Source organism: Salvelinus fontinalis, chromosome 3 (assembly GCF_029448725.1).
Source record: "Salvelinus fontinalis isolate EN_2023a chromosome 3, ASM2944872v1, whole genome shotgun sequence".
NCBI classification, from domain to species: Eukaryota; Metazoa; Chordata; class Actinopteri; order Salmoniformes; family Salmonidae; genus Salvelinus; species Salvelinus fontinalis.
In genome coordinates, this window is record NC_074667.1 from 35,151,951 (window position 1) to 35,179,482 (window position 27,532).

Genomic DNA, 27,532 nt, shown 5'->3' on the forward strand with positions numbered 1-27,532 from the left:
TCCCTACGGGGCCCCTGTGTTGAGGGTCAGCGTGGCAGATGTGTTGTTGCCTACCCTCACCACCTGGGGGCGGCCCATCAAGAAGTCCAGGATCCAGTTTCAGAGGGAGGTGTTTAATCCCAGGGTCCTTAGCTTAGGTATGAGCTTGAAGGGCACAATGGTGTTGAATACTGAGTTGTAGTCAATGAACAGCATTCTCACATAGGTATTCCTTTTATCCAGGTGTGAAAGGGCAGTGTGGAGTGCAATAGAGATTGTGTTATCTGTTGGGGTGGTATGCGAATTGGAGTGGGTCCAGGGTGTCTGGGATGATGATGTTGATGTGAGTCATGACCAGCCTTTCAAACATTTCATGGCTACAGATGTGAGTGCTACGGGGCAATAGCCATTTAGACAGGTTACCTTGGTGTTCTTGGGCACAGGGACTATGGTGGACATGTAGGTATTACAGACTGGGTCAGGGAGATGTTGAAAATGTCAGTGAAGACACCAGCTGGTCAGTGCATGCTCTGAGTACGCATCCTGGTGATGCTTCTGGCCCTGTGGCCTTGTGAATGTTAACCTGTTTAAAGGTCTTACTCACATCGGCTACGGAGAGCGTGATCACACAGTCATCCGGAACAGATGGTGCTCTCATGCATAGTTGAGTGTTGCTAGCTTCCAAGCGCGCATAGTTGGTATTTAGCTCGTCTGGTAGGCTCGCGTCACTGGACCGCTCGCGGCTGGGTTTCCCTTTGTCAGTGCATTCGGAAAGTATTCAGACCCCTTGACCTTTTCCACAATTTGTTATGTTACAGCCTTATTCTGAAATGGATGAAATAAAATCATCATCAATCTACACACAATACCCCATAATGACAAAGCCAAAACAGGTTTTTAGATATTTTTGCACATTTATAAGAAACAGAAATACCTTACTTACATAAGCATTCAGACCCTTTGCTATGAGACTCGAAATTGAGCTCGGGTGCATCCTGTTTCCATTGATCATCCTTGAAATGTTTCTACAATTTGATTGTAGTCCACCTTTGGTAAATTCAATTGATTGAACATGATTTGGAAAGGCACACATCTGTCTATATAAGACAGGATTGTGTCGAGGCACAGATCTGGGGAAGGGTACCAAAAAGTGTCTGCAGCATTGAAGGTACCCAAGAACACAGTGGCCTCCATCATTCTTACATGGAAGAAGTTTGGAACCACCAAGACTCTTCCTAGAGCTGGCCGCACGGCCAAACCGAGCAATCATGGGGAGAAGGGCCTTGGTTAGGGAGGTGAACAAGAACCCAATGGTCACTCTGACAGAGCTCCAGAGTTCCTCTGTGGAGATGGGTGAACCTTCCAGAAGGACAACCATCTCTGCAGCACCACCAATCAGGCCTTTATGCTAGAGTGGCAAGACGGATGCCACTCCTCAGTAAAAGGCACATGACACTCCGCTTGGAGTTTGCCAAAAAGGATCTAAAGGACTCTCAGACCATGATAAACAAGATTCTCTGTTCTGATGAAAACAAGATTGAACTCTTTGGCCTGAATATCAAGCATCACGTCTGGAGGACTAGTCAGGATTGAGGGAAAGCTGAACGGAGTAAAGTACAGAGAGATCTTTGATGAAAACCTTCTCCAGAGCGCTCAGGACCTCTGACTGGGGTGAAGGTTCACCTTCCAACAGGTCAACAACCCTAAGCACACAGCCAAGACAATGCAGGAGTGGCTTCAGAAGAAGTCTCTGAATGTTCTTGAGTGGCCCAGCCAGAGCCCGGACTTGAACCCGATCGAACATCTCTGGAGAGACCTGAAAATAGTTGTGCAGCTATGCTCACCATCCAACCTGATAGAGCTTGAGAGGATCTGCAGAGACGAATGGGAGAAACTCCCCAAATACAGGTGTTCCAAGCTTGTAGCGACATACCCAAGAAGACTCGAGGCTGTAATCGCTGCCAAAGGTTCTTCAACAAAGTACTGAGTAAAGGGTCTGAATACTTATGTAAATGTTATATTTCAGTTTTAGATTTTTAATGCTTTTGCAAAATATCCTAAAAAACAGTTTTTGCTATGTCATTATGGGGTATTGTGTGTAGATTGATGAGGGGGGGAAAACGATTTAACCCATTTTAGAATAAGGCTGTAACATAACAAAAAACGTGGAAAAAGTCAAAGGGTCTGAATGCACTGTATGACCTTTGTTCAAAAGTAGTGCACAATATAGGGAATAGGGTGCCTCTGGTCAAAAGTGGAGATACAGACATGCTGTGACTTTTGGTATGTAGACATAGGCATAAAACAGCCACTCTAGAGGTCAATGTATTGGGCTCAAACTAACATTGTTGTTTGCCATCTACCAGGATTCCACTTTGGGGAGGTGTCCTCATCACCATCATTGACACCTTTGTGTTCCTCTTTCTAGATAAATATGGTAAGTGTTTCTTTGGCGCACACCAAGATGTGTATGTGATTTAATGGTCCTTAGGTACAGGTGTGTATCAATTTCTGTCTGGGTGTGTATCAATGTGATTTTCAACTTTTGTTTTTTAGGCCTGAGAAAACTTGAAGCCTTCTTTGGGTTTCTCATCACAATCATGGCTGTAAGCTTTGGGTATGAGGTAAGAACAAGTTTTTCTCTGTATTGATCATTAACACTTTCCAACTTCTCCCATAGACCTGGCAGCTGGTTTGATAATATATAGCGTAGCTTTGATAGAATTTGGTAGGTTTTTGTTTCTGCGTGTGTGTATCTGACTGTCATTTCTTGTATGTGCCTAAAGTATGTGATGGTGCGTCCGGACCAGGGGGAGCTGCTCAAGGGGATGTTTCTGCCGTACTGTGAGGGCTGTGGTCCTGCCCAGATGGAGCAGGCTGTGGGCATCGTAGGAGCCGTCATCATGCCCCACAACATCTACCTGCACTCAGCTCTCGTCAAGGTAGGTTTCTTGCATTATGACATGGTACAGGGGAGTCAAAGACCTGCTTTGACATAGTATGGACCCTCAGATCCTCAGTTATACAGCTGCACCATTGAGAGCATCTTGACTGGCTGCATCCCCGCTTGGTATGGCAACTGTGGCATCCGACTGCAAGGCACTAGTGTAAGACTTTCACTGACATCGTACAGGGGAGCTAAATGCCTTTACTGTGACAGTACAGTTTAGTCAAATAAGTAATTGGGACATAGTACAAGGAATCAGACCTTCACTATGACTTAAGACCAAACAAGGGCCAACCGAAATTTGACTTCCGTTTTTAACCCAACGCCTCCGAAAGACAGACATACATACACATAGGCTTACATAAGGGTCTTTCTATAAATAATGGGGCCAATGTGTGACATTGGGATCAACATTTGAAATGCTTTGAAACGTAAATAAAAAAGATTTTCATGCAGTTCCACATGTGTACTTAGAGGAATGAATATATGCAAATTGAACCATAACTCCAACTATACAACAACATAGGTCTAGGACTATATTTCCTTTAAGCCGGGTTCATACAGACATTGATAAGTCAAATTCAAGGACTTTCAGGGACTTTTTAAAATACTTAATTGTAATTTTCAAGGACCTCAATGTCATATAATTGTACATATAGGGCCTAATACAGAACCCCACCTCAAAAAAAACATGCAAGAAGTGTCAGAAAAAGTAGGCCATTATCACTTTAAGAATAATGCATTTTGTAGGCCTTGCCAATGCATTGATAATTAAATTATTATTGCATTCTAAAATATGTGAGAATAATGTGGACATTGCCTGATGAAATAGATTGGATGCATGCATTTTTTTCCTTGTAGACTATGGCAGACGCAGGCACACATAAAAATCCATGAATAGCGGTAGCATTAATCTCACCATTTTTAATCTCACCGTAGCTGTTTTTATAATGAGAAAGTGACCAAAAACCAGGTTGCTTTTTTTTAATGGAAGGATTTGTATGGAAAGCCAAGTTGAATCCAACATTAGATGTTGTTGTCCTCATAATAACCGCACATGGTTTTACCTCAACAGAGTAGAGTAACACCCTTCAATTAAAGTAGCGGGAAACAAACAAAAGGGGCCACATATCTCACAAAAACAGATAAAAAATGAAATCACATAATTATAAGGGTGTTAATTATGACTTATAAATTGGCTACAATAATTACAAGGACTTTTCAAGCACCAAATTGAGGAAATGTCTGATTAAAGTTGGCCTATTCGAGTATTTTAATTTCTGAGCTTCAAGTTCAAGTTGTCGTCTTCAAGCCCCTCGTATTGTTTAAATTGCAGGTGTAACATGGAAAACAAAATGTATTTATCATGTTATTTAATTACCAGAACATATTGTGAATAAGCCCACTGAACAAAAATATAAATCAACATGTAAAGTTTTGGTCCCATGTTTCATGAACTGAAATAAAAGGTCCCAGAAATGTTCCATATGCACATCCCTTTTAGTGAGCATTTGTACTTTGACAAAAATAATCCATCCACCTTACAAGTGTGGCATATCAAGAATCTGATTTAAACAGCATGATCATTGCACAGGTGCACCTTGTGCTGGGGGCAATAAAAGGCCACTCTAAAATGTGCAGATGTCTCAGGTTTTGAGGGAGCTTGTAATTGGCATGCTGACTGCAGGAATGTCCACCAGAGCTGTAGTCAGATCATTTAATGTTAATTTCTCTACCATAAGCCGCCTCAACGTCATTTTAGAAAATTTGGCAGTACGTCCAACAGGCCTCTCATCCGCAGACCCACGTGTATGGCGTCGTGTGGGCGAGCGGTTTACTGATGTCAACACTGTGAACAGAGTGCCCCATGGTGGTGGTGGGTTTATGGTATGGGCAGGCATAAGCTACGGACAACAAACATAATTGCATTTTATTGATGGCAATTTGAATGCACAGAAATAACGTGATGAGATCCTGAGGCTATTTGTGGGGACTTTTGTTTTATGGTATCCGTGACCAACCGATGCTTATTTCTATTCCCAGTCATGTGAAATCCATAGATTAGGGCCTAATGAATTTATTTCCTCATATGAAATGTAACTCAGTAAAACCTTTTGAAATTATTGCATGTTGCATTTATATATTTGTTCAGTATAATTTGTCATTATATCCAGAATAAATCATAGGAACAGTGTTTGGTTTTGCTCAATATTCTATCCCAGTGGATCCCAAACTGTGCGGCAGGTTAAAGGAACTCTGTTAGCTGAAATCAACATTTTTCCATTTACATCTAAGAGGTTAAAGGAACTCAGTCTGGCTTTAAACTTACTCTTGAAAGTTTTAGTAGTAGATTGCACAAGGTATAATTTTGAAAATGGAATCAGTTCCTCTTATGTCAGTCATTGCAGACCTTGGAGAGCTATTTATAACTTGTCAGAAATGTCCAGATTAACTGGCCCATGTCAGCTAACGTTTTTTTAGACCATAGATATTGGTGCAATTTTTTTGTCACTTTTAGTCACACATTAGACATTGCAACATGTATTGAATTGCAAGAACTTGATTTGCACCCCATGACAAAATGTGTAGCTTTAACCTGAAAAATCCTCTCCACCAACAAGAGGGGTGTGAAGAGTTTGTGTCATGAACAGTGCTTTTACCCATATAAATATGCGTGACTTGTGCTCAGCGGGGGTGTGGGATGTTTCCCAATGCGGTAAGGGATGTCCCGAGTGTTAAAGTTTGGGAACCCCTGGTCTATACTACTGTCAGGTTCTAATTATCAGAGTAAGAACTCGACGGACACTATGAAAGCTTAAACCAAATGTATTCTTCCCAAAGGATCGAACAGCTGAATCGAAAAAAGACATGGTTACAATAGTGGTGGTATATGTACCCCACTTCGGGTGGAGTCTCCTCCTTCTCGCTAAACATTGCATCTTTATTACTAGGTACTATTACTAAGTGATACGGGAAATAAGCGGTTCCTCTTCCCTTAACCTGACCTGACCTCGACCCCCTCATCCACAGCTCTCTCCCCTTATCAGTACTGCCACGTGTGACCGTTTACCCTGCACTCAGCCCCTCCCTCCCACCCACCATGACCCTTCCTCCTACAGACAACTCATGGTGTAAACCCTCAGCTATTGCACCCCTCATGTCTCTATTAGATCTAATGATTAATAATAGTTAAGCTCAGAAATCCAAACCCATCACTACACAATTGCACACAGCAGACTCATATGAAAACATGATCTCATTACCTTGATGCGTTCTCTGTTAAATCTAACGAGATGCTTCTGTAAATCAAGCAGACAACAACAGATCAACATCAATTTGCTAGGGATATTTCGAGCCAACGTAGAACCAGGCACAACTGTCTTCACTTGAGTAATGAATGAGACTCCAAAATATTCTGGACCAGTGGTTCCCAAACTTTTTATAGTCCCGTACCCCTTCAAACATTCAACCTCCAGCTGCGTACCCCCTCTAGCACCAGGGTCAGCGCACTGTCAAATGTTGTTTTTTGCCATCATTGTAAGCCTGCCACACACACACACTTTACATTAATTAGACATAAGAATGAGTGTGAGTTTGTCACAACCCGGCTCGGTGGAACTGACAAAGAGCTCTTATAGGACCAGGGCACAAATAATAATATAATAATAATCAATAATTTTCCTCTATTTAGCCATCTTACATATAAAACTTTATTTGTTAATCGAAAATTGTGAATAACTCACTACAGGTTAATGAGAAGGGTGTGCTTGAAAGGATGCACATAACTCTGCAATGTTGGGTTGTATTAGAGAGAGTCTTAAATCATTTTCCACACACAGTCTGTGCCTGTTAGTTTTCATGCTAGTGAGGGCTTAGAATCCACTCTCACATAGGTACGTGGTTGCAAAGGGCATCAGTGTCTTAACAGCGCAATTTGCCAAGGCAGGATAGTCTGAGCGCAGCCCAATCCTGAAATCTGACAGTGGCTTCCGATTTTAAAATACATTTTCACAGAATCGCTTGTTGCAATTTCGATGAGGCTCTCTTGTTCAGATATCGGTAAGTGGACAGGAGGCAGGGCATGAAAGGGATAACGAATCCAGTTGTTTGTATCGTCTGTTTCGGGAAAGTACCTGCGTAATTGCGTACCCAGCTCACTCAGGTGCTTCGCTATATCACATTTGACATTGTCCATAAGCTTGTTCATTTGCCCACAAAAAAATAATTAAATGATGGAAAGACCTGTGTGTTGTTCTTGTTAATGCAGACAGAGAAGAGCTCTAACTTCTTAATCTTAGGCTCAATTTTGTCCCGCACATTGAATATAGTTGCGGAGAGTTCATGTAATCCTATATTCAGATCATTCAGGTGAGAAAAAACATCACCCAGATAGGCCAGTCGTGTGAGAATCTCGTCATCATGCAAGCGATCAGACAAGTGAAAATGATGGTCAGTATAGAAAACTTTAAGCTTGTCTCTCAATTTTAAAATAAACGTGTCAATACTTTGCCCCTTGATAACCAGCGCACTTCTGTATGTTGTAAAAGCGTTACATGATCGCTGCCCATATCATTGCATAGTGCAGAAAATACACAAGAATTCAGGGGCCTTGCTTTAACAAAGTTAACCATTTTCACTGTAGTGTCCAAAACGTATTTCAAGCTGTCAGGCATTCCTTTGGCAGCAAGAGCCTCTCGGTGGATGCTGCAGTGTACCCAAGTGGCGTCGGGAGCAACTGCTTGCACGGGCGTTACCACTCCACTATGTCTCCGTGTCATGGCTTTTGCACCATCAGTACAGATACCAACACAACTTGACCACCAAAGTCCATTTGATGTCACAAAGCTATCCAGTACTTTAAAATAATCCTCTCCTGTTGTCCTGGTTTCCAGTGGTTTGCAGAAGAAGATGTCTTCCTTAACTGACCCCCCATAAACGTAACGGACATATACCAGGAGCTGTGCCAGGCCCGCCACGTCTGTTGACTTATCCAGCTTTAACGCATAGAATTCACTGGCTTGTATGCTAAGCAGTAATTGTTTCAAAACATCTCCTGCCATGTCACTGATGTGTTGTGAAACAGTGTTGTTTGATGAAGTCATTGTCTGTATAGTTATTGTCCCAGATGTCTTGTAATCCCGCGGCAGCAGGAATAATTAAGTCCTCCACAATAGAATTGGGCTTTCCTGTCCTAGCCACTCGGTAGATCACCATATAAGACGCTCCTAGCCCCTTCTTATTAATGGTATCTGTTGCTTTTATACATGTCTTACTACTTGAAAGTCACCTTAATTCTCGCTCCAAAAACTTCCGTGGCTTATTTTTCAAATTGACATGTTTTGTTTCTAAATGTCTGCGCAAGAGTGAAGGTTTCATTGAGTTGTGAGAGTACTTTTGCACATAGGAAAGGCACTACTCCCAATATAAGTAAATCAATGTAGTTCTCATCATATTTGCGCCTCTTCGTTGGTCCAACGTCCTTGTCTGTTGTTTGGTGCTTTCCCGGGTAAGGGGGCAGTAGCTCTTCGGCTGCATCAGATTCACAACTGTCAGTGTCCATGCTAGCTGGGCTAACAACACATGTAGAATTACTGATGCTAGCATTGGATGTGCTCGTGGAAGCAGAATAACTTGTGTCGTCGACAGGTGCAGGTGTAGTACTGCTGGTCGTAGCAGTACTACCAGTAGAGCTGGTATGTGTCTCTATGGATGCGGGCCTTTTTGTTTTTACCATTTATCAGTTTTCAAGCAAACAAAATGAGCAGCAGCTACGTTTGGAATTCCCGCGAGAGAGTAACGGTTTAATGTGATTTGATGTTAATTATTGGACTAGGCTACCTGTATTTGACATTGTGTTATTTCACTGAACACTGGATGGTTTCATTTTATTTTTGGCAGTGAAACGAGGCTACTCAGGCGAGGAAAAAATAACTAATCCAAATGTATAGACCCGTTGGAAAATATAAATTGACTGTTTGAAAATGTGAATCACGTTTTTATTTGGCGTACCCCCGACGGCAACTGGGGTACCCCCGTTTGAGAATACCTGTTCTGGACATTCCTCGCAAACACTTTCTTTCCCAGCACTTGGGCTGGTGTTGCATCACATGTGCCATCACAACAGCTGTTTGTCTCTTGATTGTCATTTGGAAAATTCCTTCTTGGATCAGATGATGTGAAAATATCACGACTTAACTAATCAGCTGGACACCAAATGCATAATTATTGAAGAACCATGTTAATGACAGCATCGATTTAGGTTTTAAACATCAAGGTAAGGTGACTCTTTTGGTTAGAAGCATTTGACTTTACAATCGCATACGTTATTTTGAATTTGTGTGCCCATGAAAACTGGGATTTGATACCAGCAACCCTCTAGTTTGCCAGCTCACTTCCTGCCTCCGGTTGCTGGCTCTCCTCTCTAGGCTACCTGCCGCCCCAGAGACATCATAGACCTTCACTATGACATATACAATATTAGTGAAATCATTTTGACAATAATTGGAACAGAATCATTGCCCAATTTTTGGGGCAAACAACCTGAAAGTCCAATGTCACAGCAATTGTGATTTTATATTTTAATTAATTTGAATGAAATTTTATCGTCTAGTCTCGGTCAATAGATCGTGGGAACAAGAAGGAGGTGAAGGAGGCCAACAAATACTACTTCATCGAGTCGACTATCGCTCTCTTCATCTCCTTCCTCATCAACGTCTTCGTTGTAGCAGTGTTTGCCGAGGCCTTCTACGAGAAAACCAACATTGAAGTGGTGAGTATAACGACTAACCAGACCCAGCATGTCATCTTATGTCTCAGAATGTAACACTCCGTTACAGATGTTTTATTTAAGCAATAAGGCACGAGGAGGAGTGGTATATGGCCAATATACCACGGTTAAGGACTGTTCTAATGCACGACGCAACACGGAGTGGCTGGACACAGCCCTTAGTCGTGGTATATTGGCCATATATTACAAACCTCCGATGTGCCTTATTACTATTATAAACTGGTTACCAACCTAATTAGAAGAGTAAAAATAACTTTTGTCATACTCGTGTTATACGGTCTGATATACCACGGCTGTAAGCCAATCAGCATTCAGGGCTCAAACCATCCAGTTTATAAATAGTAATATAGCATGGCCAGTATGGCACCTCTAAATCAGTGAAGTCCTTTGTTTGTGATGTGCTGCTGCTCTTCTCTGTGTGTCACAGAATGCAATGTGCAATGCATCAGACAGTCCACACACAGACCTCTTCCCCCTGGACAACAGCAGGCTACAGGTGGACATCTACAAGGGGGTACGTCTTTAATGGATTAACAACAGTCTACATAACTTCCTGTGATAGGAAATCACAGGATCTGTCAATAATTTTGTCAGGAAATTACATTTATTTAGGTCTTGATAAGATGCATAACCATAGAGGGGACTGTCTTTCTTTCTGTCTTTCTCTGTCTGTCTCTGACTGTACAGGGGGTGGTGCTGGGTTGTTTCTTTGGCCCTGTAGCCCTCTACATCTGGGCCATCGGGATCCTTGCTGCGGGACAGAGCTCCACCATGACTGGCACTTACTCTGGCCAGTTTGTCATGGAGGTGAGAACGTGCTGATATACTCATTGACTGTATTTCTGTGTGTATGCGAGAGTTTGCAAATTGTATTGTTAACCATTATTGTGTGTGCGTGTGTATGTGTGTGAGTGAGATAATGAGTTTTGTGTAGGTTCGGATGTGGGTGTGTTGACTGTTAGTTCTCTCTCTCTCTTTGCCCCTGCCTCAGGGTTTCTTGAATCTGCGTTGGTCACGTTTTGCACGGGTTCTTCTCACACGCTCCATCGCCATCTTCCCCACCCTGCTGGTGGCCATCTTCCAGGACGTGCAGCACCTGACGGGCATGAACGACTTCCTCAACGTGCTGCAGAGCATGCAGGTCGGAGAGAGAGCGAGTGGGAGGTCTGGGGACATGGAGGACAAAGAGAGAGAGACAGGGAGGCTTGACAGAGAGGAGACGTGAGAGCTGGGGACATGCAGGTCAGAGAGAGAGAGAGAGGAGACATGGGGGCAGGTCAGAGAGTAGAGGCTGGTTCTGGGGACATGCAGGTTAGAGAGAGAACACCATGGAGACTGGGTACTGCTGTTCTCCTAGTGGAACAGCTAATCAGGGCTGGCTGGGAGTCTGTTAGGGTGTTACACTGATGCTTGTATTCAAAGGTATAGAAGGGGACTGTATGCAGTCATTTTTAACTGTTCTTTCTGCCTTTCCTTCTATAGCTGCCGTTTGCTCTGATCCCCATCCTGACCTTCACCAGTCTGACATCCATCATGAATGACTTCGCTAATGGACTGTGAGTCATCATAACCCTCTACCCCAGAGATGGGCAGCAGGTCTCCTCAAATAGGAAAAATATAAGCACCCACTAAATTATTATTATATGACTCCGATTGGTTTTGTGTTTTCAATGATAGACCAATTAATTCATAGACGTGATGACAGGGATGTGTCTCAAATATAACCTACTTTTCTACTTGTGCTGAAAGATTAGTGCTTTTTGAGTTTCGTTCGGTTATTTAAAAAATAATCAGTATTATTTTTAACATGAAATACATTCTGAAATAATGACATGAAAATTATTTTTGAGCTTCCCTCAGCCATCACCTGCCTTTTTTCTGACACTGACAGTGGATTGAATTCTGTAACACAGAATAAAACAATAAGAGCCCCATGATGGTTGTGAATGCCTATTACTGCTTCTCAACCAAAATGTATTCACATGACTTACTTTAATACAATATTTCAGTTGTGTATATTACTTTGTTTTTATTTGAAGACTTTATAATTTAATTCCTTTAAATCATCATCTCATTTTACATTTACATTTTGAGTCATTTAGCAGACACTCTTATCCAGAGCGACTTACAGTTAGTGAGTGGATTCATCTTAAGATAGCTAGGTGGGACAACCACATATTACAGGCATAGTAGTCGAGGTGAGGAGGAGATTATTTAAGATACTCTTTGAAGAGTTATGGTTTCAGACGCTTTTGGAAGATGGGACTGTGCTGTCCTAGTTTCAGGGGGAAGCTGGTTCCAACATTGGGGTGCCAGGATATAGAAGAGATTGGACTGGGCTGAGTGGGGGCTGCCCTCCCGTTATCGGTGGGAGGGCCAAGAGACCAGAGATGGTAGAACGGAGTGCTCGGATTGAGATGAAGAGTTTGAGCATAGCCTGATGGTATGGAGGGGCAGTTCCTCTTTTTGCTTTGTAGGCAAACACCATTGACTTGTAGTGGAACATTTTAGTTATTTTAGCAGATGCTCTTATCAAGAGTGACTTACAGTAGTGAAAGCTACGTTTTTTTTTGTACTGGTCCCCATGGGAATCGATCCCACAACCCTTGCTGCACGTGCCATGCTCTACCAACTGAGCCACACGAGACTCTATCTCTGCTCAAGCAGTAGCAGCCAGCCAGACAACCATCTGTTATTTCTGTGCTTCCCATTGAACAAGTCGTCCTATTTAGGTAGGATAGTAGTAGCTAACTATCAATCAGGTAGAGCTACCTCACGAACTTTCTATCCCTCTCGTCGTCATTCCTCTTTCGTGCGGTCTCCTATGGTCTGTGTGTATTCGCCTCTTTCCGTGGCCAGAAAGAACAGGCGCAATGGATTGTGGTCATTCATTATAGTTAATTACCAAGTTTCTGCGTTGAGCTAGGTTGAATATTTGTCTAATGAAAACTACAATTTCCAATCAGCCCAGCATCCCACATAGTTCTTGACTTAATTTATCTTGTGAATTATTTGATTTCTCTTGAGAAACTAAATGGAATTCAAGTAATCGAAACGTGGTCTGTCAATTAGCTGTTAAATAACCAAACCCCCCCTGAAATTTCGGTTCATCGCTCAGCACTATTCCCTACATATTATACTACTTTTGAACAGGGCCTGTAGGAAATAAGGTTGCCATTTTGGATGCAGTTAGATTTTCTGTATGTGATGACAGTGACAATTTATCATTGTGCCAACTTACCATCTCAGCTGTGCCTGTGCTCCTCAGGGTGTGGAAGATAGGCGGAGGGGTGGTCATCCTGGTGGTCTGTGCCATCAACATGCACTTTGTGGTGGTGTACGTGACCAGCCTAAGCAGTGTGGCTCTCTATGTGCTGGCGGGCTTGCTTTGTATAGCGTACCTATGCTTTGTGGGCTACCTGGTGAGTTACTATAGCAATCATTATAACACCATGGACCGGGCTAGATTAGCACACATCACTGTATATTAACACCAGAATGAGGTGATTACTTTTCAATGCTGAATACTGAATGCAGGGTTTGAAAAGATGCATTGTAAACTATTATAGGGAGTACAATGACCCTCTACTGACCTCCTACCCTCTTTGTGTGTGTCCACAGGTGTGGCATTGTCTGATAGCCCTGGGGTTCTCCTGTCTGGATGTGTCCTGTCTGGCCAGCAGGGTAAGCAACAACAGACCTTCTGTATTCATAGAGGAACAGCCAGAGTATGACACCTAAAACTGAACAAGACCGTTTAAAAGATAGACCAACACAAATGTCGGCTGTGCACAGTAGATCACCTGCTGGTTGTCAAAGAACGGTGGCAATTCACAGGGTTCGTAGTCTTAAATTAATTAATCTGTTTTCAAAGGTCTTAAAAAATGTGAAAAGTGACTACAGTGTTTCTGTTATATTGTGCAGCTATTTAATTGTTGCCACCACGGCAAAAAAAACGATTGAACGTCAAATAATACTCAAGGTGCACTTTCAAGATGTTAGAGAGCTATCCACGTGTGCGCCTCTGCGTGTGCCAGTGCGCGTCGGTCCGTTGCCAGAGAAGAGAACAAGGTAGCCTGTACAATTTGATAGACAACAAGACTAGATTTGGGACGCTAAACCGAAAATTGCTGACACTGTCATTTCCCTCTTACCTAAGAAAGTTTGCTTACATCGGTGATTCGGCTACACAACATGCAGATTCTTTGGTTCTAAAACCGTTATTTGGTCAACAGTAATGTGCATTCACCTGCTTCCCACAATGAAAGTATCTGCCCTTTCCTTGTTTCGTTGCTGGCTCACTTCCGCTCCACTCTTTGCACACGGAGTAAAGGAAGAGATTCATTCTGATAAGCGCAAGCGTACTGGCAGTTAAGCAACATTTCAAAATGTAGGCTAATTGAACGAAAGACAGTTTTTGAAACTACCGTTAAAAAAGAGGAATGTCTCTGCTTTATGAGTATACCAATTATTTCTCAACTGTCAATATAGAGGAAACACCACTTTACAAGCAAAGTATGTAATTGAGATTATGTGCCGGCGGAATGGAGTGGAGAGCGCCATTTGTGGTGAATAGGCATCAAGTAGTCTATATAGGTCTACCAATGGAAAGTTTTTGTAGAACATCAAATGTACTGTTAGATCAATTGCATTGCTATCTAGCAACCATATAATATAGAATTTAGAGTTAGCAATCTAGCTAATGTGTTTCGAGTTCCCATTTCCTCAGGTGGTAAATTATATAGGACCAGGATGAATATGTATGAACTTTCCAATTTGTAATTCGCTCTGGATAAGAGCGTCTGCTAAATAATGTAAATATATATATATGTAAATATATATAGCATATAGCCTAGGCCAATATGCACAAAACATGCAGGCAAATTCATCTCTCAAAAGATATCTGATTATTCTGAATCCTATTTTGACATATTGCACATCAAAATATCCATTATGCATTCCCTGAACATGTTAGATGAAATAGCTCACTTCTTTCGTGTCTTACTTGGCACTGGAAAAAGTCAGTCTAGAGCCCTCCTGCTTAGCTACCTTGCTTTGAAGTATAGCTATTTGATACCTGATTCATAGAATGAGGGAATTATTTTATTCAACATTTTGGTTGTAGGCTAATGTTCAAATGTTATATCATAATACCTTCAGGAGAGCTACTGGGTGAGTAGACATTTATTTCAGTCCAACTCTAGCACCAGATTCTACAAATTCACTGCTCAACAGGACCTTGTTAAGCTCACTCTGTTGTTTGAGCAGGGCTGAATCAAAAGCCTGCACACCCAGTGTACATTTGACTTTAAGGCATTTTTATTTCAGCCCAACTCTATTGAGTGAGCATTAAGCTGCTATTGGTATCGAAGCCAAAATTCTGAACACTTAGTTTGAAATCTAGCTAATTATTAGCCCATTGGGGTAGCCTAAACAAATGCAGATGGGCAACCCCATGCTTCAGCCATCTATAGCCTAGCCACTATGCTATTAAATTCCTTAGGCTACAGGACAAATGCTCATGGCTAAAATAGCACACCTGCCTGATAATATGAGCCATGTAGGCTATAGCCTTTGAAAGAGCCAGCCCTAAAAATACTACTTTTTGCCAACATTGGCTCATTTCTAGAGGGGAATATTAGCAGGTGTATGGAGCACGCAGACCTTAAAATTTGTATTTAAATTGCACTCCGAGTAGCATTAATAAGGTCTTAAATTCAACTTCATTAAATCTGCAGATACCCTGGATTTAACATGTAGAATCATTGGGAAATGAACACAAAATGAAGCCTGAACAGAAAATGACGCACCTGCTGTGTGCAACGGACATTATGTAAACCCCAATGACAACAAATACACTTGTTCCTGTTCAGAGGCCTCCCTGTCCCTTTTGAGAGGATTCTCAGCGGTCAGCCATAGTTTTTGATATCCTATCTTTCATGCTCAAGCAGAGCGAGTGTGACTTGTTCTCATGTTTTTCAATGAGAGAACTAAGTTTGAATTCGATTTCTCTCAAATTATTGCAGTCCTATTCCAGGTTAAGATGTGAAAAGTTAATCTTGCACAATGGAAATTCTTATCCTGCTGACATGATAATAAGCCCAAGTCTACAGTATTTGGAAGCTGCTATCTATCTATTTGGTATTTGAACATTATTGTACACTACATGACCAAAAGTATGTGGACACATGCTCGTCAAACATTTAATTGCAAAATCATGAGCATTAATATGGAGTTGGTCCCCCCATTGCTGCTATAACAGCCTCCACTTTTCTGGGAAGGCTTCCCACTAGATGTTGGAACATTGCTGCGGGACTTTCTTCCATTCAGCCACGAGCATTAGTGAGGTGGGCACTGATGTTAGGCGATTAGGCCTGGCTCGCAGTCGGCATTCCAATTCATCCCAAAGGTGTCCGATGGGGTTGAGGTCAGGGCTCTGTGCAGGCTAGTCAAGTTCTTCCACACCAATCTCGACAAAGCATTTCTATATGGACCTAACTTTGTACACAGGGCCATTGTCATGCTGAAACAGGACAGGGCCTTCTCCAAACTGTTGCCACAAAGTTGGAAGCACAGAATCGTCTAGATTGTATGCTGTAGCGTTAAGACTTTCCTTCACTGGAACTAAGGGGCCTGTCCCGAACCATGAAAAACACCCCCAGACCATTATTCCTCCTCCACCAAACTTGAGAGTTGGCACTATGCATTGGGGCAGGTAGCGTTCTCTTGGCATCCGCCAAACCCAGATTTGTCCATCGAACTAACAGATGGTGAAGCGTGATTCATTACTCCAGAGAACGCGTTTCCACTGCTCCAGAGTCCAATGGCGCCGAGCTTTCCACCACTCCAGACCACACTTGGCATTGCGCATGGTGATTTTAGGCTTGTGTGCGTGCGGATGCTCGGCCATGGAAACCCATTCCATCAAGCTCCCGACTAACAGTTATTGTGCTGACATTGCTTCCAGAGGCGGTTTGGAACTCAATAGAGAGTGTTGCAACTGAGAACAGACTATTTTTACGCGCTATATGCTTATGTGGCCTACCAATTCGCGGCTGAGCCGTTGTTGCTCCTAGACTTTTCTACTTCATAATAACAGCACTTACAGTTGACCGGGGCAGCTCTAGCAGGGCTAGTCTGTAGCAACCACTTCATAATAAAAGTCCCGATGAACCATACTCCTGCAGCTCCGCATTGCACTGGGCTGACCGTTTTTCATGTTGAATAAATATCACCAGGCCCTAGAAAGCCCAATGAGAAAAACGTGGTTAGCACTACTTTGTTTTTGGTTGGTGTCAGTGATCGATTTCTTTGCATTTGTCAATTTGACACCATAGATTACAACATTGGCATTGAACACTCACAATCACTTGAGGGCTTTGCTGCTTACAGTACATAGCCTATGCTCAGTCAACATACAACTGCTTAAGCATTTCCCGGGAATGGTTAATGAGTTGATGAATGAGATCCTACCAATCGAGTGCTTATGACATTAAGTAATAAGAGAATCAAACTCGCATTGCATGAGATTAACCATCTCTCACGCTCTTCTTCACTTCTCAAAAGATGCTGACGGGCCACAATGACGTTTACCTGCTGAAGGACATGGACATGGACAGTGACACGATGGTGGAGAGATTAGAAGAAGAACACGTTGGAGGAGTGGTTAACAGTGATACAGTCCGTAGCTAGAGAGAATTCACAGGGGTGACCTAACATGGAGGATGCAGTGTGCCTACTGTGCCTTAGTGCCAGCCAGACCTTCGTAAGTGCCCATCCTTATCATCTGACCCTTACAAGAAGCCTTGAACCCCTCACTTGACATTCCACTAGGCAGGTAGCCTAACTATGATTGGCATTATATGAAGGTTAGGCCTATGATCAAGTTTACCCCAATGAGTTGTTGGTTTTTATCATGTCGAGCATGCTTGATCAACGTGGCACTATAAAAATTCTGCAAATGAGCCAGCTTTTTCATGACTTTGAAAAGCTGTGATAATTTTATATGGGAAATACACTGTGTGTAGTGAGTTTGTTACAAAAAAGGCAATTGCCACCAATTTATATGCATGTACGTTGTAGAATTTTTTATTTATGAACACAGAGAACTTAATTTTCGTAAGACTTTATCAGAGCAAGCACTTAAAGGGCCAATTCACAGTTGCTACATCCATTTTTGAGCGTATAAATTAATGATATACACTGAGTATACAAAATATTAGAAAGACCTCCCTACAACCCCCTTTGCCCTCAGAACATACTCAATTCGTCAGGGCATGGACAGGAATGCTGGTACATGTTGACTTCAATGCTTCCCACAGTTGTCAAGTTGGCTAAATGTCCTTTGGTATGTGGACCATTCTTGATACATACGGGAAACCGTTGAGCGTGAAAACCCAGCAGCACTGCAGTTCTTGACAGGAACCGGTACTACCATATCCCGTTCAAAGGCACTTAAATCTTTTGTCTTGCGCATTCACCATCTGAATGGCACAGATACAAAATCCATGTCTCAATTATCTCAAGGCTTAAAGTCCTACACTGATTGAAGTGGATTTAACAAGTGACATCAATAAGATATCATAGCTTTCACCTGGATTTACCTGCTCAGTCTTTCATGGAAAGAGCAGGTGTTCTTAATGTTTTGTATACTCATTGTATATCAATTGTTTCTTGAAGAATATTACTTCGAAATGCCTCATGACCATAGTTCAGTCGTACCCCATCAGAACCCAGTACATCAAATCTTGAAGGGTCAGTACTTGCATCCATAGTGAGGTCTATGAATTTAAGTGGTTACATTTCTCCAGGCCCATCCCTCAGCTTTTTATCAAAACAGAGGCGGGGTGTCTGCTTTGTTATTGTTTCAAGTGCGGATTGGCCCTTTAAGAACAACTTCCTAACCCAGTTGCTCTGGCACTTGCAATTATAACTCCCCAGGGCTCCTGAGTGGCACAGCATCTCAGTGCAAGAGGCGTCACTACAGTCCCTGGTACGAATCCAGGCTGCATCACATCCGACCGTGATTGGGAGTCCCATAGGGCGGCGCACAATTGGCCCAGCGTCGTCCGGGTTTGGCCGTCATTGTAAATAAGAATTTGTTCTTAACTGACTTGCCTAGTTAAATAAAGGTTACTTTTTTTAAAGTAAAAAATAACTGGAATATCTTGGCCACGTTTTTATTTATTTATTTTAAAAATAAGGTATGCACCCACTGCCCTGCTTAAACTGGGGCAGGGGTGTTCAAAATAATGATACATTTTATTTATAAAACACAATTTATCACACTCAAGGTGCTAATAGATAAATATTTTAGATTTTTGGTGTAGTTATTTAAAATTTTCTACAAAGTCCTGCTATTTTGGTCATTCCCTCCAAAGCACCCCAGTAAAACGAAAGCTTTGGCTTTACAGTGAAAGGCATAAAAGCAGCCCACATGCCCAAATTATCCCATTTCCTTAAAATAATTTCTCAAGGAAAATGTTAATGTGATACTAACAATTGTACTGACCTCCTTCTGTGAATTCAGTGTTTTTGTTAGTACAAAACTCTACCCATTGAAATTCTGTTGAAGTTTAAATTCGTACCCAAAGCCCAATATAATGAAAGATGCAGGCCTTTTCTGCTTCTTGACGCGGTCTATGAAGTCAGAGGTGTCACTGCTAAATACAGCTCCTGATGACCATTGTAGAATTTACATGTATTTATAGACTGACATTTTGAGTGTAGATCTATCATAAATAGGTCTCTCTCTGCGTGTGCATGATCACACCACTTTAGTGAAGTCATTACCCTGGATTGTTTTAATTATGAAATCTTCAAACAGAAGTCATTCACTTGTATGGTTTACATGATGTTTAGATATGACATTTATTTTAATGTGGAATTTTATGTACTGTAAAGCCAGTATTTGTATTTGGTCAATTTAACAATCGCATAGATATATTGACTTTATTTTTTATATACATATTTTTCAAAGGAAACTAAAGTATCAACAGTTTGTGGCTGTTAAGTTTCGCTGGTACCATACATTTGATGAACAGTTGATGAATAAAATGACATCATGCCAAATAAAATAAAATATTTGTACAAAATAACTCTGTTTTTTTGTCACGTTCCAAAGATAAATCATGAAATACTTTTCACAAATTTCACTATGTACAAACTCATTAACAGCATTATTTATATATTTTTAAACAGTCCGGACAATGAAAATATCATCTTTGAGACACATGAGGTTTTTGTCAATACTTCTCTTTAGGGAGTGAACGGTCTTTATAGTAAGGGTTACATGGAGAAAATCGGGCCGCTCTGAAATGAAAATGGATCGCTCTCCCTTCAGCAAAATATATTTGACCTAAACCCTCCCTCAACACTTGAGGGGAAAAAAAGTGACCATCCCCTATACCCCAAATAATAATTAAATCAAAGTGGATAGCAGAGAACATTCCTACCATTTTCCCTCACTTCCTGGACAGACCAGAGCCTTAGATAAGCAGTTTTAGAAACTGTTCTTCATCCTGTAAGCATTACATGGCAACACAGGAGTTGATAGCGCAGAGGGCTGCAGGCCTGAAAGTTGTGGGTTCGCAGACCACTGTGGACAAGAGTAGGGGTGGAATGAATGTCTTTATAGTAAAAGCATTGCATGGATCTATCATTGTATTTGCAGGTCTGAGAAAAACTGGCCTTTTTGTAAAAATGTCATGCAATTCTACATACTAGCAGAATTTTTGAATACCACACAAATTACCAAAATTACAGGCCTCTCTCTGTCCATTCTTATCCTATGTGTTCATTTTATCTTATTTCTACAATGCTAAATCAGTGTGTCTTGTTTGCAAACAATTAAATCTGCGACATCCAATAGGAATCTGAGCATGGTACTTTCAAAAGTTAGGTCTACTTTTCCACCCCAGACAGAGTAGGCCTACCAATGCAGAAATATGTAAGCTTTGACTACTGGCTACTCTTATTCTGTGGCTTAGCCCAACGAGAGTCGGTCATAAGTGTTTACCTAAAAGCTGTCTGGGTTTTTATTTTATTTCACCTTTGTTTAACCAGGTAGGAACTGAGAATAAGTTATCAATTACAACTGCGATCTGGCCAAGATAAAGCAAAGCAGTGCAACAAAATCAACAACACAGAGTTACACATGGGATAAACAATCGTACAGTCAATAACACAATATAAAATCTGTATACAGTGTGTGCAAATGAAGTAAGGACGAAGGCAATAAATAGGCCATAGTGGTGAAGTAATTACTATTTAGCAATTAACACTGGAGTGATAGATGTGCAGATCAGAATGTGCAAGTATAAATACTGATGTGCAAAAAAGCAGAAAAAAACAAATATGGGGATGAGGTTTGTAGTTGGTTGGATGGGATATTTACAGATGGGCTGTGTACAGCTGCAGCAATTGGTAAGCTGCTCTGACAACTGATGCTTGAAGTTAGTGAGGGAGATATGTCTCCAACTTCAGTGATTTTTGCAATTCGTTCCAGTCATTGGCAGCAGAGAACTGGAAGGAAAGGCGGCCAAAGGAGGTGTTGGCTTTGGAGATGACCAGTGAAATATGTGTGCTAGGGGTGGGTGTTGCGATGATGACCAGTGAGCTGAGATAAGGCGGAGCTTTACTTACCAAAGACTTATAGATGACCTGGTGCCAGTGGGTTTGGCGACGAATATGTAGCGAGGACCAGCCAATGAGAGCATACAGGTCGCTTTGGGGCTTATAGGGCTTTGGTGACAAAACGGATGGCACTGTGATAGACTGCATCCAATTTGCTGAGTAGAGTGTTGGAGGCTATTTTGTAAATGACATCGCCGAAGTCAAAGATCGGCAGGATAGTCAGTTTTACGAGGGTATGTTTGGCAGCATGAGTGAAGGAGGCTTTGTTGTGAAATAGGAAGCCGATTCTAGATTTAACTTTGGATTGGAGATGCTTAATGTGAGTCTGGAAGGAGAGTTTACATATTCTAAGTCAGAACCGTCTAGAGTAGTGATGCTAGGCGGGTTGGTGCGGGCAGCGATCGGTTGAAGAGCATGCATTTAGTTTTACTAGCGTTTAAGAGCAGTTGGAGGCCACGGAAGGAGTGTTGTATGGCATTGAAGCTCGTTTGGAGGTTTGTTAACACAGTGTACAAAGAAGGGTCAGATGTATACAGAATGGTGTCGTCTGCGTAGAGGTGGATCAAAGAATCACCCGCAGCAAGAGCGACATCATTGATAAATACAGAGAAAAGAGTCGGCCCGAGAATTGAACCCTGTGGTACCCCCATAGAGAGGTCCGGACAACAGGCCCTCCGATTTAAACATCTATTGTACAGAAAGTGAATAGCTTAATCAATTGATAGTAACAGAATTAGATTACTTCCCAAGCAAAGTCTATTTTTTGTCTTCTCTGCTATAGAAGGTTCTAGCTCAGCATCAATGTCAAAAACACGAGGCAATGATATTCCCATATGCATCGGAGTCGTGTCTTTCCCGGGTGTTTTACAGCATAAAGCATCACGGACCAAAGCACTGTTATAGATCATGCTTTTTGCCATTTTCTTAAATAAAAGGTAGGCCTATGGCATACCCTCTCATTAACCCTCAATTCGAGTCTTGGTTTTAACTTAGCCTACCGCCGTGACAGTGAAGGGCTGTTATTTAAAGAGTGCATGGTGGGTTTTTAAAACAAATATTTATTTAACTAAGTCAGTTAAGAACAAATTCTTATTTACAATAACGGCCAAACCCGGACAACGCTGGGCCAATTGTGCGCCGCCCTATGGGACACCCAATCACAGCCGGTTGTGATACAGCCTGGAATCGAACCAGGGTCTGTAGTGACGCCTCTAGCACTGAGATGCAGTGCCTTAGACCAACAAATCTATGGATAGCCCATAGCCTAGTTTTGTCTGTCAAACAGGTACGCCTACCTCTTTTGTAAATAGGAAGAAATAGGCTCCAACACAAAGCTCTCTTGTTAGTAAAGTCTAATTAACATTAAGACTGAATGAATTACGCCTACCTACAGCACCATGAGCGGTCTGTCCATTTCCGATTGATTGTACTGCGGCTGTTGCTTCAAGTTTCAGCACCACAATGTAAGTTACTCGAATCTGGCTTATTGTGAGGTCAGTAACTCTGATAAATACATAATGGCCAAGAAACATAGTTTTTACTGAAATAAATTATAGTAGTAGCAAGCTGTCAAAGTTGACTTTTGGTCCTCATCTTTGCGCTCTCCTTCTCAAACTGAACTGAACAGAACATAGGCTAGTGTGTGTGTGCAAGGGTGCATTTTTTGGGACTAGGCCTAATCATAAATTATTTTCAGAAGAAGCCTTTGACTCTCCTCCTAAATTGCCACCGTAGACCTACACAGCACAGACATTGGTTGGGCAGCACATAAAAAAAGTTTTTGATCAGCAAGAGCAGGCCAGGACTCAGGGTTGGAATATCCATTGCAGCCTAATTGTATTTACACCATCCCAGCAGCTTTCTTAGAAATGTAACTTTGCTTCTCCCAGCATGCACTTCGTAGCCTTTAGGCTATAGATCATATGATTGTCACCACACTAAATAGCCTATAAGAACACTTGATATTGCGCATCCAGGCACACATTGATATATAGCCTAATAAGCAACAAATTTAAAAACACTGAAATGTCATCAATGACAAATGACATGACCCTCCCCTGGACTAGATTCAATAAAAAAATACTAAACCCTCCCCTTGACTGAAATTGAAAAAGCATGACCCTCCCCCATTTTCCTCCAGGTAACCATTCTGTAAATTTCAATCCATCCCTTAGAAGAGTTAGTAGTGTGTGGATAGGTGGTTGAAAATAACCTTTTACCTTTTAATTAAATAAAAACTTAACTCATATTTCAAAGTAGATTTTAGAAAATAATCAATATATTATTTATTATATACTGTAATAACAATAACACTACATGGTGAGGCTGACAATTGTTAATGAGTGGATTGGCTATAGGGGTTTATGGGTGTGCTGGTCGCCTTCAAGGTGGCATTTTACTGGTGGTTTACAGCAGGTGTCTAGCAAAGAGGTCATGTTTGAAACAGAATGAATGTGCCACTCGACTTCCTCTGAAATGTACTAAACTTCTTCAAAGTGACTGCCAGATTGAAATGCTGCTTAGCTTAAATGACGCCCTCACCAAAATAAATGACTTTTCATGAACGGAATGTTATTTTCACAGATATAATCCATTCTATGATTTCTATTTCTAAGGGTAGAATGCAGAAATGGCAGGCATGGAGCGTTTTCTGGTCATGTCACTTGCTGATTGGCTGGTAGGCTCACTTGCTGTCTTTACCTGGCTCCGTGGGGGCAAGGTATTGTTTGTACATAGAGTAGATCACCCCTACAAATAGACAAACATTACAGTCATGTTAGTGTTCCATTTTATGGTAGTGGTACGTGTATAAGGGCACAACACAATCACAGTCTTGTGTGATACATGTTGCTCCTGTAAATTGATTAAGAGATATTAGCTGTTGGGCCTGTGTATCTGTTATACAGCACATATTGGATTAGGACTTACCTAATGTCATTGCGCCTACTATAAAGCCTTGAGCTCCAACACGCATGTGGATGAGGTGGACTGACATCTTTGTGTCTCCCCGCGACTTGAGCCTCCACAGACCAAAGGCGACCACTGCAGCGCATCCTGCCATGCCTGTAAAAAACATGGGAAATGCAATGATGGTCTGGGTGTATGATATCTAACCTTAGAACCAGGGTTGGAAAAGTGGATTACAATTTATTCCATGACTGACTGGGATTCAATCAAACATGCACTATGACAAAGTTCCACTGCGGTGAAACCACCAACATAATTCATGCTCTTGTAAAAAAAATAATAATAATAATTTTTGTACAGATTCACTTACCTATTGGGACAAACGGAGACTCCTTCGCTTTCCTCATAAATTTTGATTCATTCTCATCATCATATGTTGGCACATCTTTGTTGGAGGACATGGTGACTGCTGGGAGGAGAGGCTGACATAAGGGAATACTGGCTTGAATAACACACAGTCCAACTTCTATCCCTCACTAATTACAGTAGGTACTGTAGTCTTGTCATACACACTACTGTTGGTAAAAGATAATGTACAGTGCCTTCAGAAAGTATTCAGACCATCCACGTTTTGTTACGTTACAGGCTTATTCTAAAATTGATAAAAATTTGGTTTTCCTCAATCTAGACACAATACATCACAATGACAAAGCAAAAACAGGTTTTTACAAATGCTTGCTAATTTATTAAAAATAACACAACTGAAATATCACATTTACATAAGTATTCAGACCCTTCACTCAGTACTTTGTTGAAGCACCTTTGGCAGTGATTACAGCCTTGATTCTTCTTGGGTGTGATGCTATAAGCTTGGAACACCTGTATTTGGGGAGTTTCTCCCATTCGTCTCTGCAGATCTTCTCCAGCTCTGTCAGGTTGGGTGGGGAGCATCGCTGCACAGCTATTTTCAGGTCTATCTAGAGATGTTCGATCAGGTGCAAGTCCAGGCTCTGGCTGGGCCACTCAAGGACATTCAGAGACTTGTCCTGAAGCCCCTCCTGCATTGTTTTGGCTGTGTGCTTAGGGTTGTTGTCCTGTTGGAAGGTGAACCTTTGTGCATGTCAGGTCCTAAGCGCTCTGGAGCAGGTTTTTAATCAAGGATCTCTCTGTACTTTTCTGTTCATCTTTCCCTCGATCCTGACTAGTCTCCCAGTCGCTGCCGCTAAAAAACATCCCCACAGCTTGATGCTGCCACCACCATGCGTCACCGTAGGGATGGTGACAGGCTTCCTCCAGACGCAACGCTTGGCATTCAGGCCAAAGAGTTCAATCTTGGTTTCATCAGACCAGAGAATCTTGTTTCTCATGGTCTGAGAGTCTTTAGGTGCCTTTTGGTAAACTCCAAGCAGGCTGTCATTTGCCTTTTACTGAAGAGTGGCTTCCGTCTGGCCACTATGGTGGAGTGCTGCAGAGATGGTTGTCCTTCTGGAAGGTTTCCCATATCAACATAGGAACTCTAGAGAGAGCTCTGTCAGAGTGACCATAGGGTTTGACCAAGGCCCTTCTCCCCCAATTGCTCATCTCTAGGAAGAGTCTTGGTGGTTCCAAACTTCTTCTATTTAAGAATGATGGAGGCCACTGTGTTCTTGGGGACCTTCAATACGGCAGAATTTTTTTCGTACCCTTCCCCAGATCTGTGCCTCGACACAATCCTGTCTCGGAGCTCTACGGACAATTCGTTCAACCTCGTGGCTTGGTTTTTGCTCTGATATGCACTGTCAACTGTGGGCCCTTATATAGGCAGGTGTGTGCCTTTTCAAATCATGTCCAATCAATTGAATTTACCACAGGTGGACTCCAAGTTGTAGAAATGTTTAAAAGATGATCAATGGAAACAGGATGCACCTGAGCTCAACTTTGAGTCTCATAGCAAAGGGACTGAATACATGTAAATAAGGTATGTTATTTTTAATACATTTGCAAAAATTTCTAGCAACCTGTTTTCGCTTTGTCATTATGGGGTATTATGTGTAGATTTGAGGATTTTTTTGTTATAATTTTTTTGAATAAGGCTATAGTAACAATGTGGAAAGTCAAGGGGTCTGAATACTTTATGAAGGCACTGCAAAGATACTAATTTAATCATAATACATTTATATTCCAGATGCATTGCAAATGTTCCTTTACCACATAACGCTACTTAGTTACGTGACACAAAGCAGGAACATGCCTTGAACTTATACATTTGAGTTTACTATTCAATTTACTGCAGTACAGTAGACTCGAGGGATGGACCCAGAGTTTAGAGCTTCAGCCCGGTGGCTTGATGTGGCATTTTAAACTACGGCGTTATACAATCATTTACAGTCACTGCTTTGTGTTAATGTATGTTTTTTATTGCAAGTTATTTGTCCTCGTGACCTTAGAATGTCACTTAACGTTACATGCTAGCTAGTATCCCAGACAAGGACAGAATCCCAGAAGACAGTCCTAATCATCTATAAAGCTAGGATGGAGCAGCATTTACAGTGAGAGTACAAATTATTACACCGCCATTCGAGTGAGCTTTATACTATTGTTTAATTACTTACATTCGATCTGTCGAAAGATCCCGCTAAAGAAGCAATGTTTTGGCTGCGTTTGCTCTCTGTTTCAACCTCTGAAGTTATGCAAAGATTGTGAAGTCCATTTCCCTTGTCCTCGTTTCCGTATCACGCAATATTCCTATCGCGATAGAAAAGCTACGGTAACGTTAGTGTACCGTAATACACCGTAATAACGTGCATAGGGACAACATGATCGAATATTTGTATATATTTTTCAACATACGATTTGATATGTAGGTAGGTTACAGTGATTTTTGGAAGCTATTAATTTGTTTATTTAAAATGAATAAAAGGTGCTGATTGATCAGTCAGCAAGTTATGCCTGGGTCATCAAGGTGTAGTAGCCGTATGCCTATCGCACTCAATTGTTTTTTAATTTTTTTATTTAACCTGCTCCCTCGAGACCTGCTCCCTGCTGTTTAATTACAATATATATATAGAACTAAACACATCACGACAAGAGAGACACCACAAAGCTACATAAAGAGACCTAAAGACAACAGCATAGCATGGCAGCAACACAACATGACCACAACATAGCAGCAGCACAAAACATGGCACACATTGAGCACAGACAACAGCACAAAAGGCAAGAAGGTAGAGAGAACAATACATCACGCGAAACAGCCACAACTGTCAGTGAGTGTACATGATTGAGTCTTTGAATGAAGA

General features: G+C 41.6%; 2 protein-coding genes across 5 annotated transcripts in view; one reads left to right on the plus strand and one right to left on the minus strand.

Moving 5' to 3' along the window:
• Nucleotides 1-19,810, plus strand: part of LOC129845868 (natural resistance-associated macrophage protein 2-like) — a 48,181-nt gene extending 28,371 nt beyond the window's left edge. For 2 of the 3 annotated variants that reach the window (XM_055913795.1, XM_055913803.1), the window contains exons 7-17: nt 2,346-2,416; nt 2,536-2,603; nt 2,766-2,921; nt 9,537-9,695; nt 10,141-10,227; nt 10,401-10,520; nt 10,705-10,854; nt 11,196-11,269; nt 12,982-13,135; nt 13,335-13,397; nt 17,280-19,810. In XM_055913795.1, coding sequence (XP_055769770.1) covers nt 2,346-2,416; nt 2,536-2,603; nt 2,766-2,921; nt 9,537-9,695; nt 10,141-10,227; nt 10,401-10,520; nt 10,705-10,854; nt 11,196-11,269; nt 12,982-13,135; nt 13,335-13,397; nt 17,280-17,405 — 1,228 coding nt within the window. In that variant the 3' untranslated portion in view covers nt 17,406-19,810. Of the gene's footprint in view, nt 1-2,345; nt 2,417-2,535; nt 2,604-2,765; nt 2,922-9,536; nt 9,696-10,140; nt 10,228-10,400; nt 10,521-10,704; nt 10,956-11,195; nt 11,270-12,981; nt 13,136-13,334; nt 13,398-17,279 lie in introns of those variants that run through there. The other variant, XM_055913810.1, reaches the window with a different exon arrangement.
• Nucleotides 19,811-23,603: 3,793 nt separating this feature from the next.
• On the minus strand, nt 23,604-26,965 carry LOC129845893 (HIG1 domain family member 1A, mitochondrial-like). 2 transcript variants are annotated; one of them, XM_055913828.1, is made up of 4 exons: nt 26,846-26,965; nt 24,625-24,720; nt 24,276-24,410; nt 23,604-24,095 (listed from the first exon to the last, which is right to left on the minus strand). In XM_055913828.1, exons 2-4 carry the CDS (start codon nt 24,713-24,715, stop codon nt 24,031-24,033), a joined length of 291 nt encoding a protein of 96 aa, XP_055769803.1. In that variant the 5' UTR covers nt 24,716-24,720; nt 26,846-26,965; the 3' UTR covers nt 23,604-24,030. The 2 variants fall into 2 exon arrangements, with proteins under 2 accessions (XP_055769803.1, XP_055769795.1); XM_055913820.1 differs by having other exon boundaries at nt 24,625-24,723; nt 26,846-26,960.
• Between the last annotated feature and the right edge of the window lie 567 nt (nt 26,966-27,532).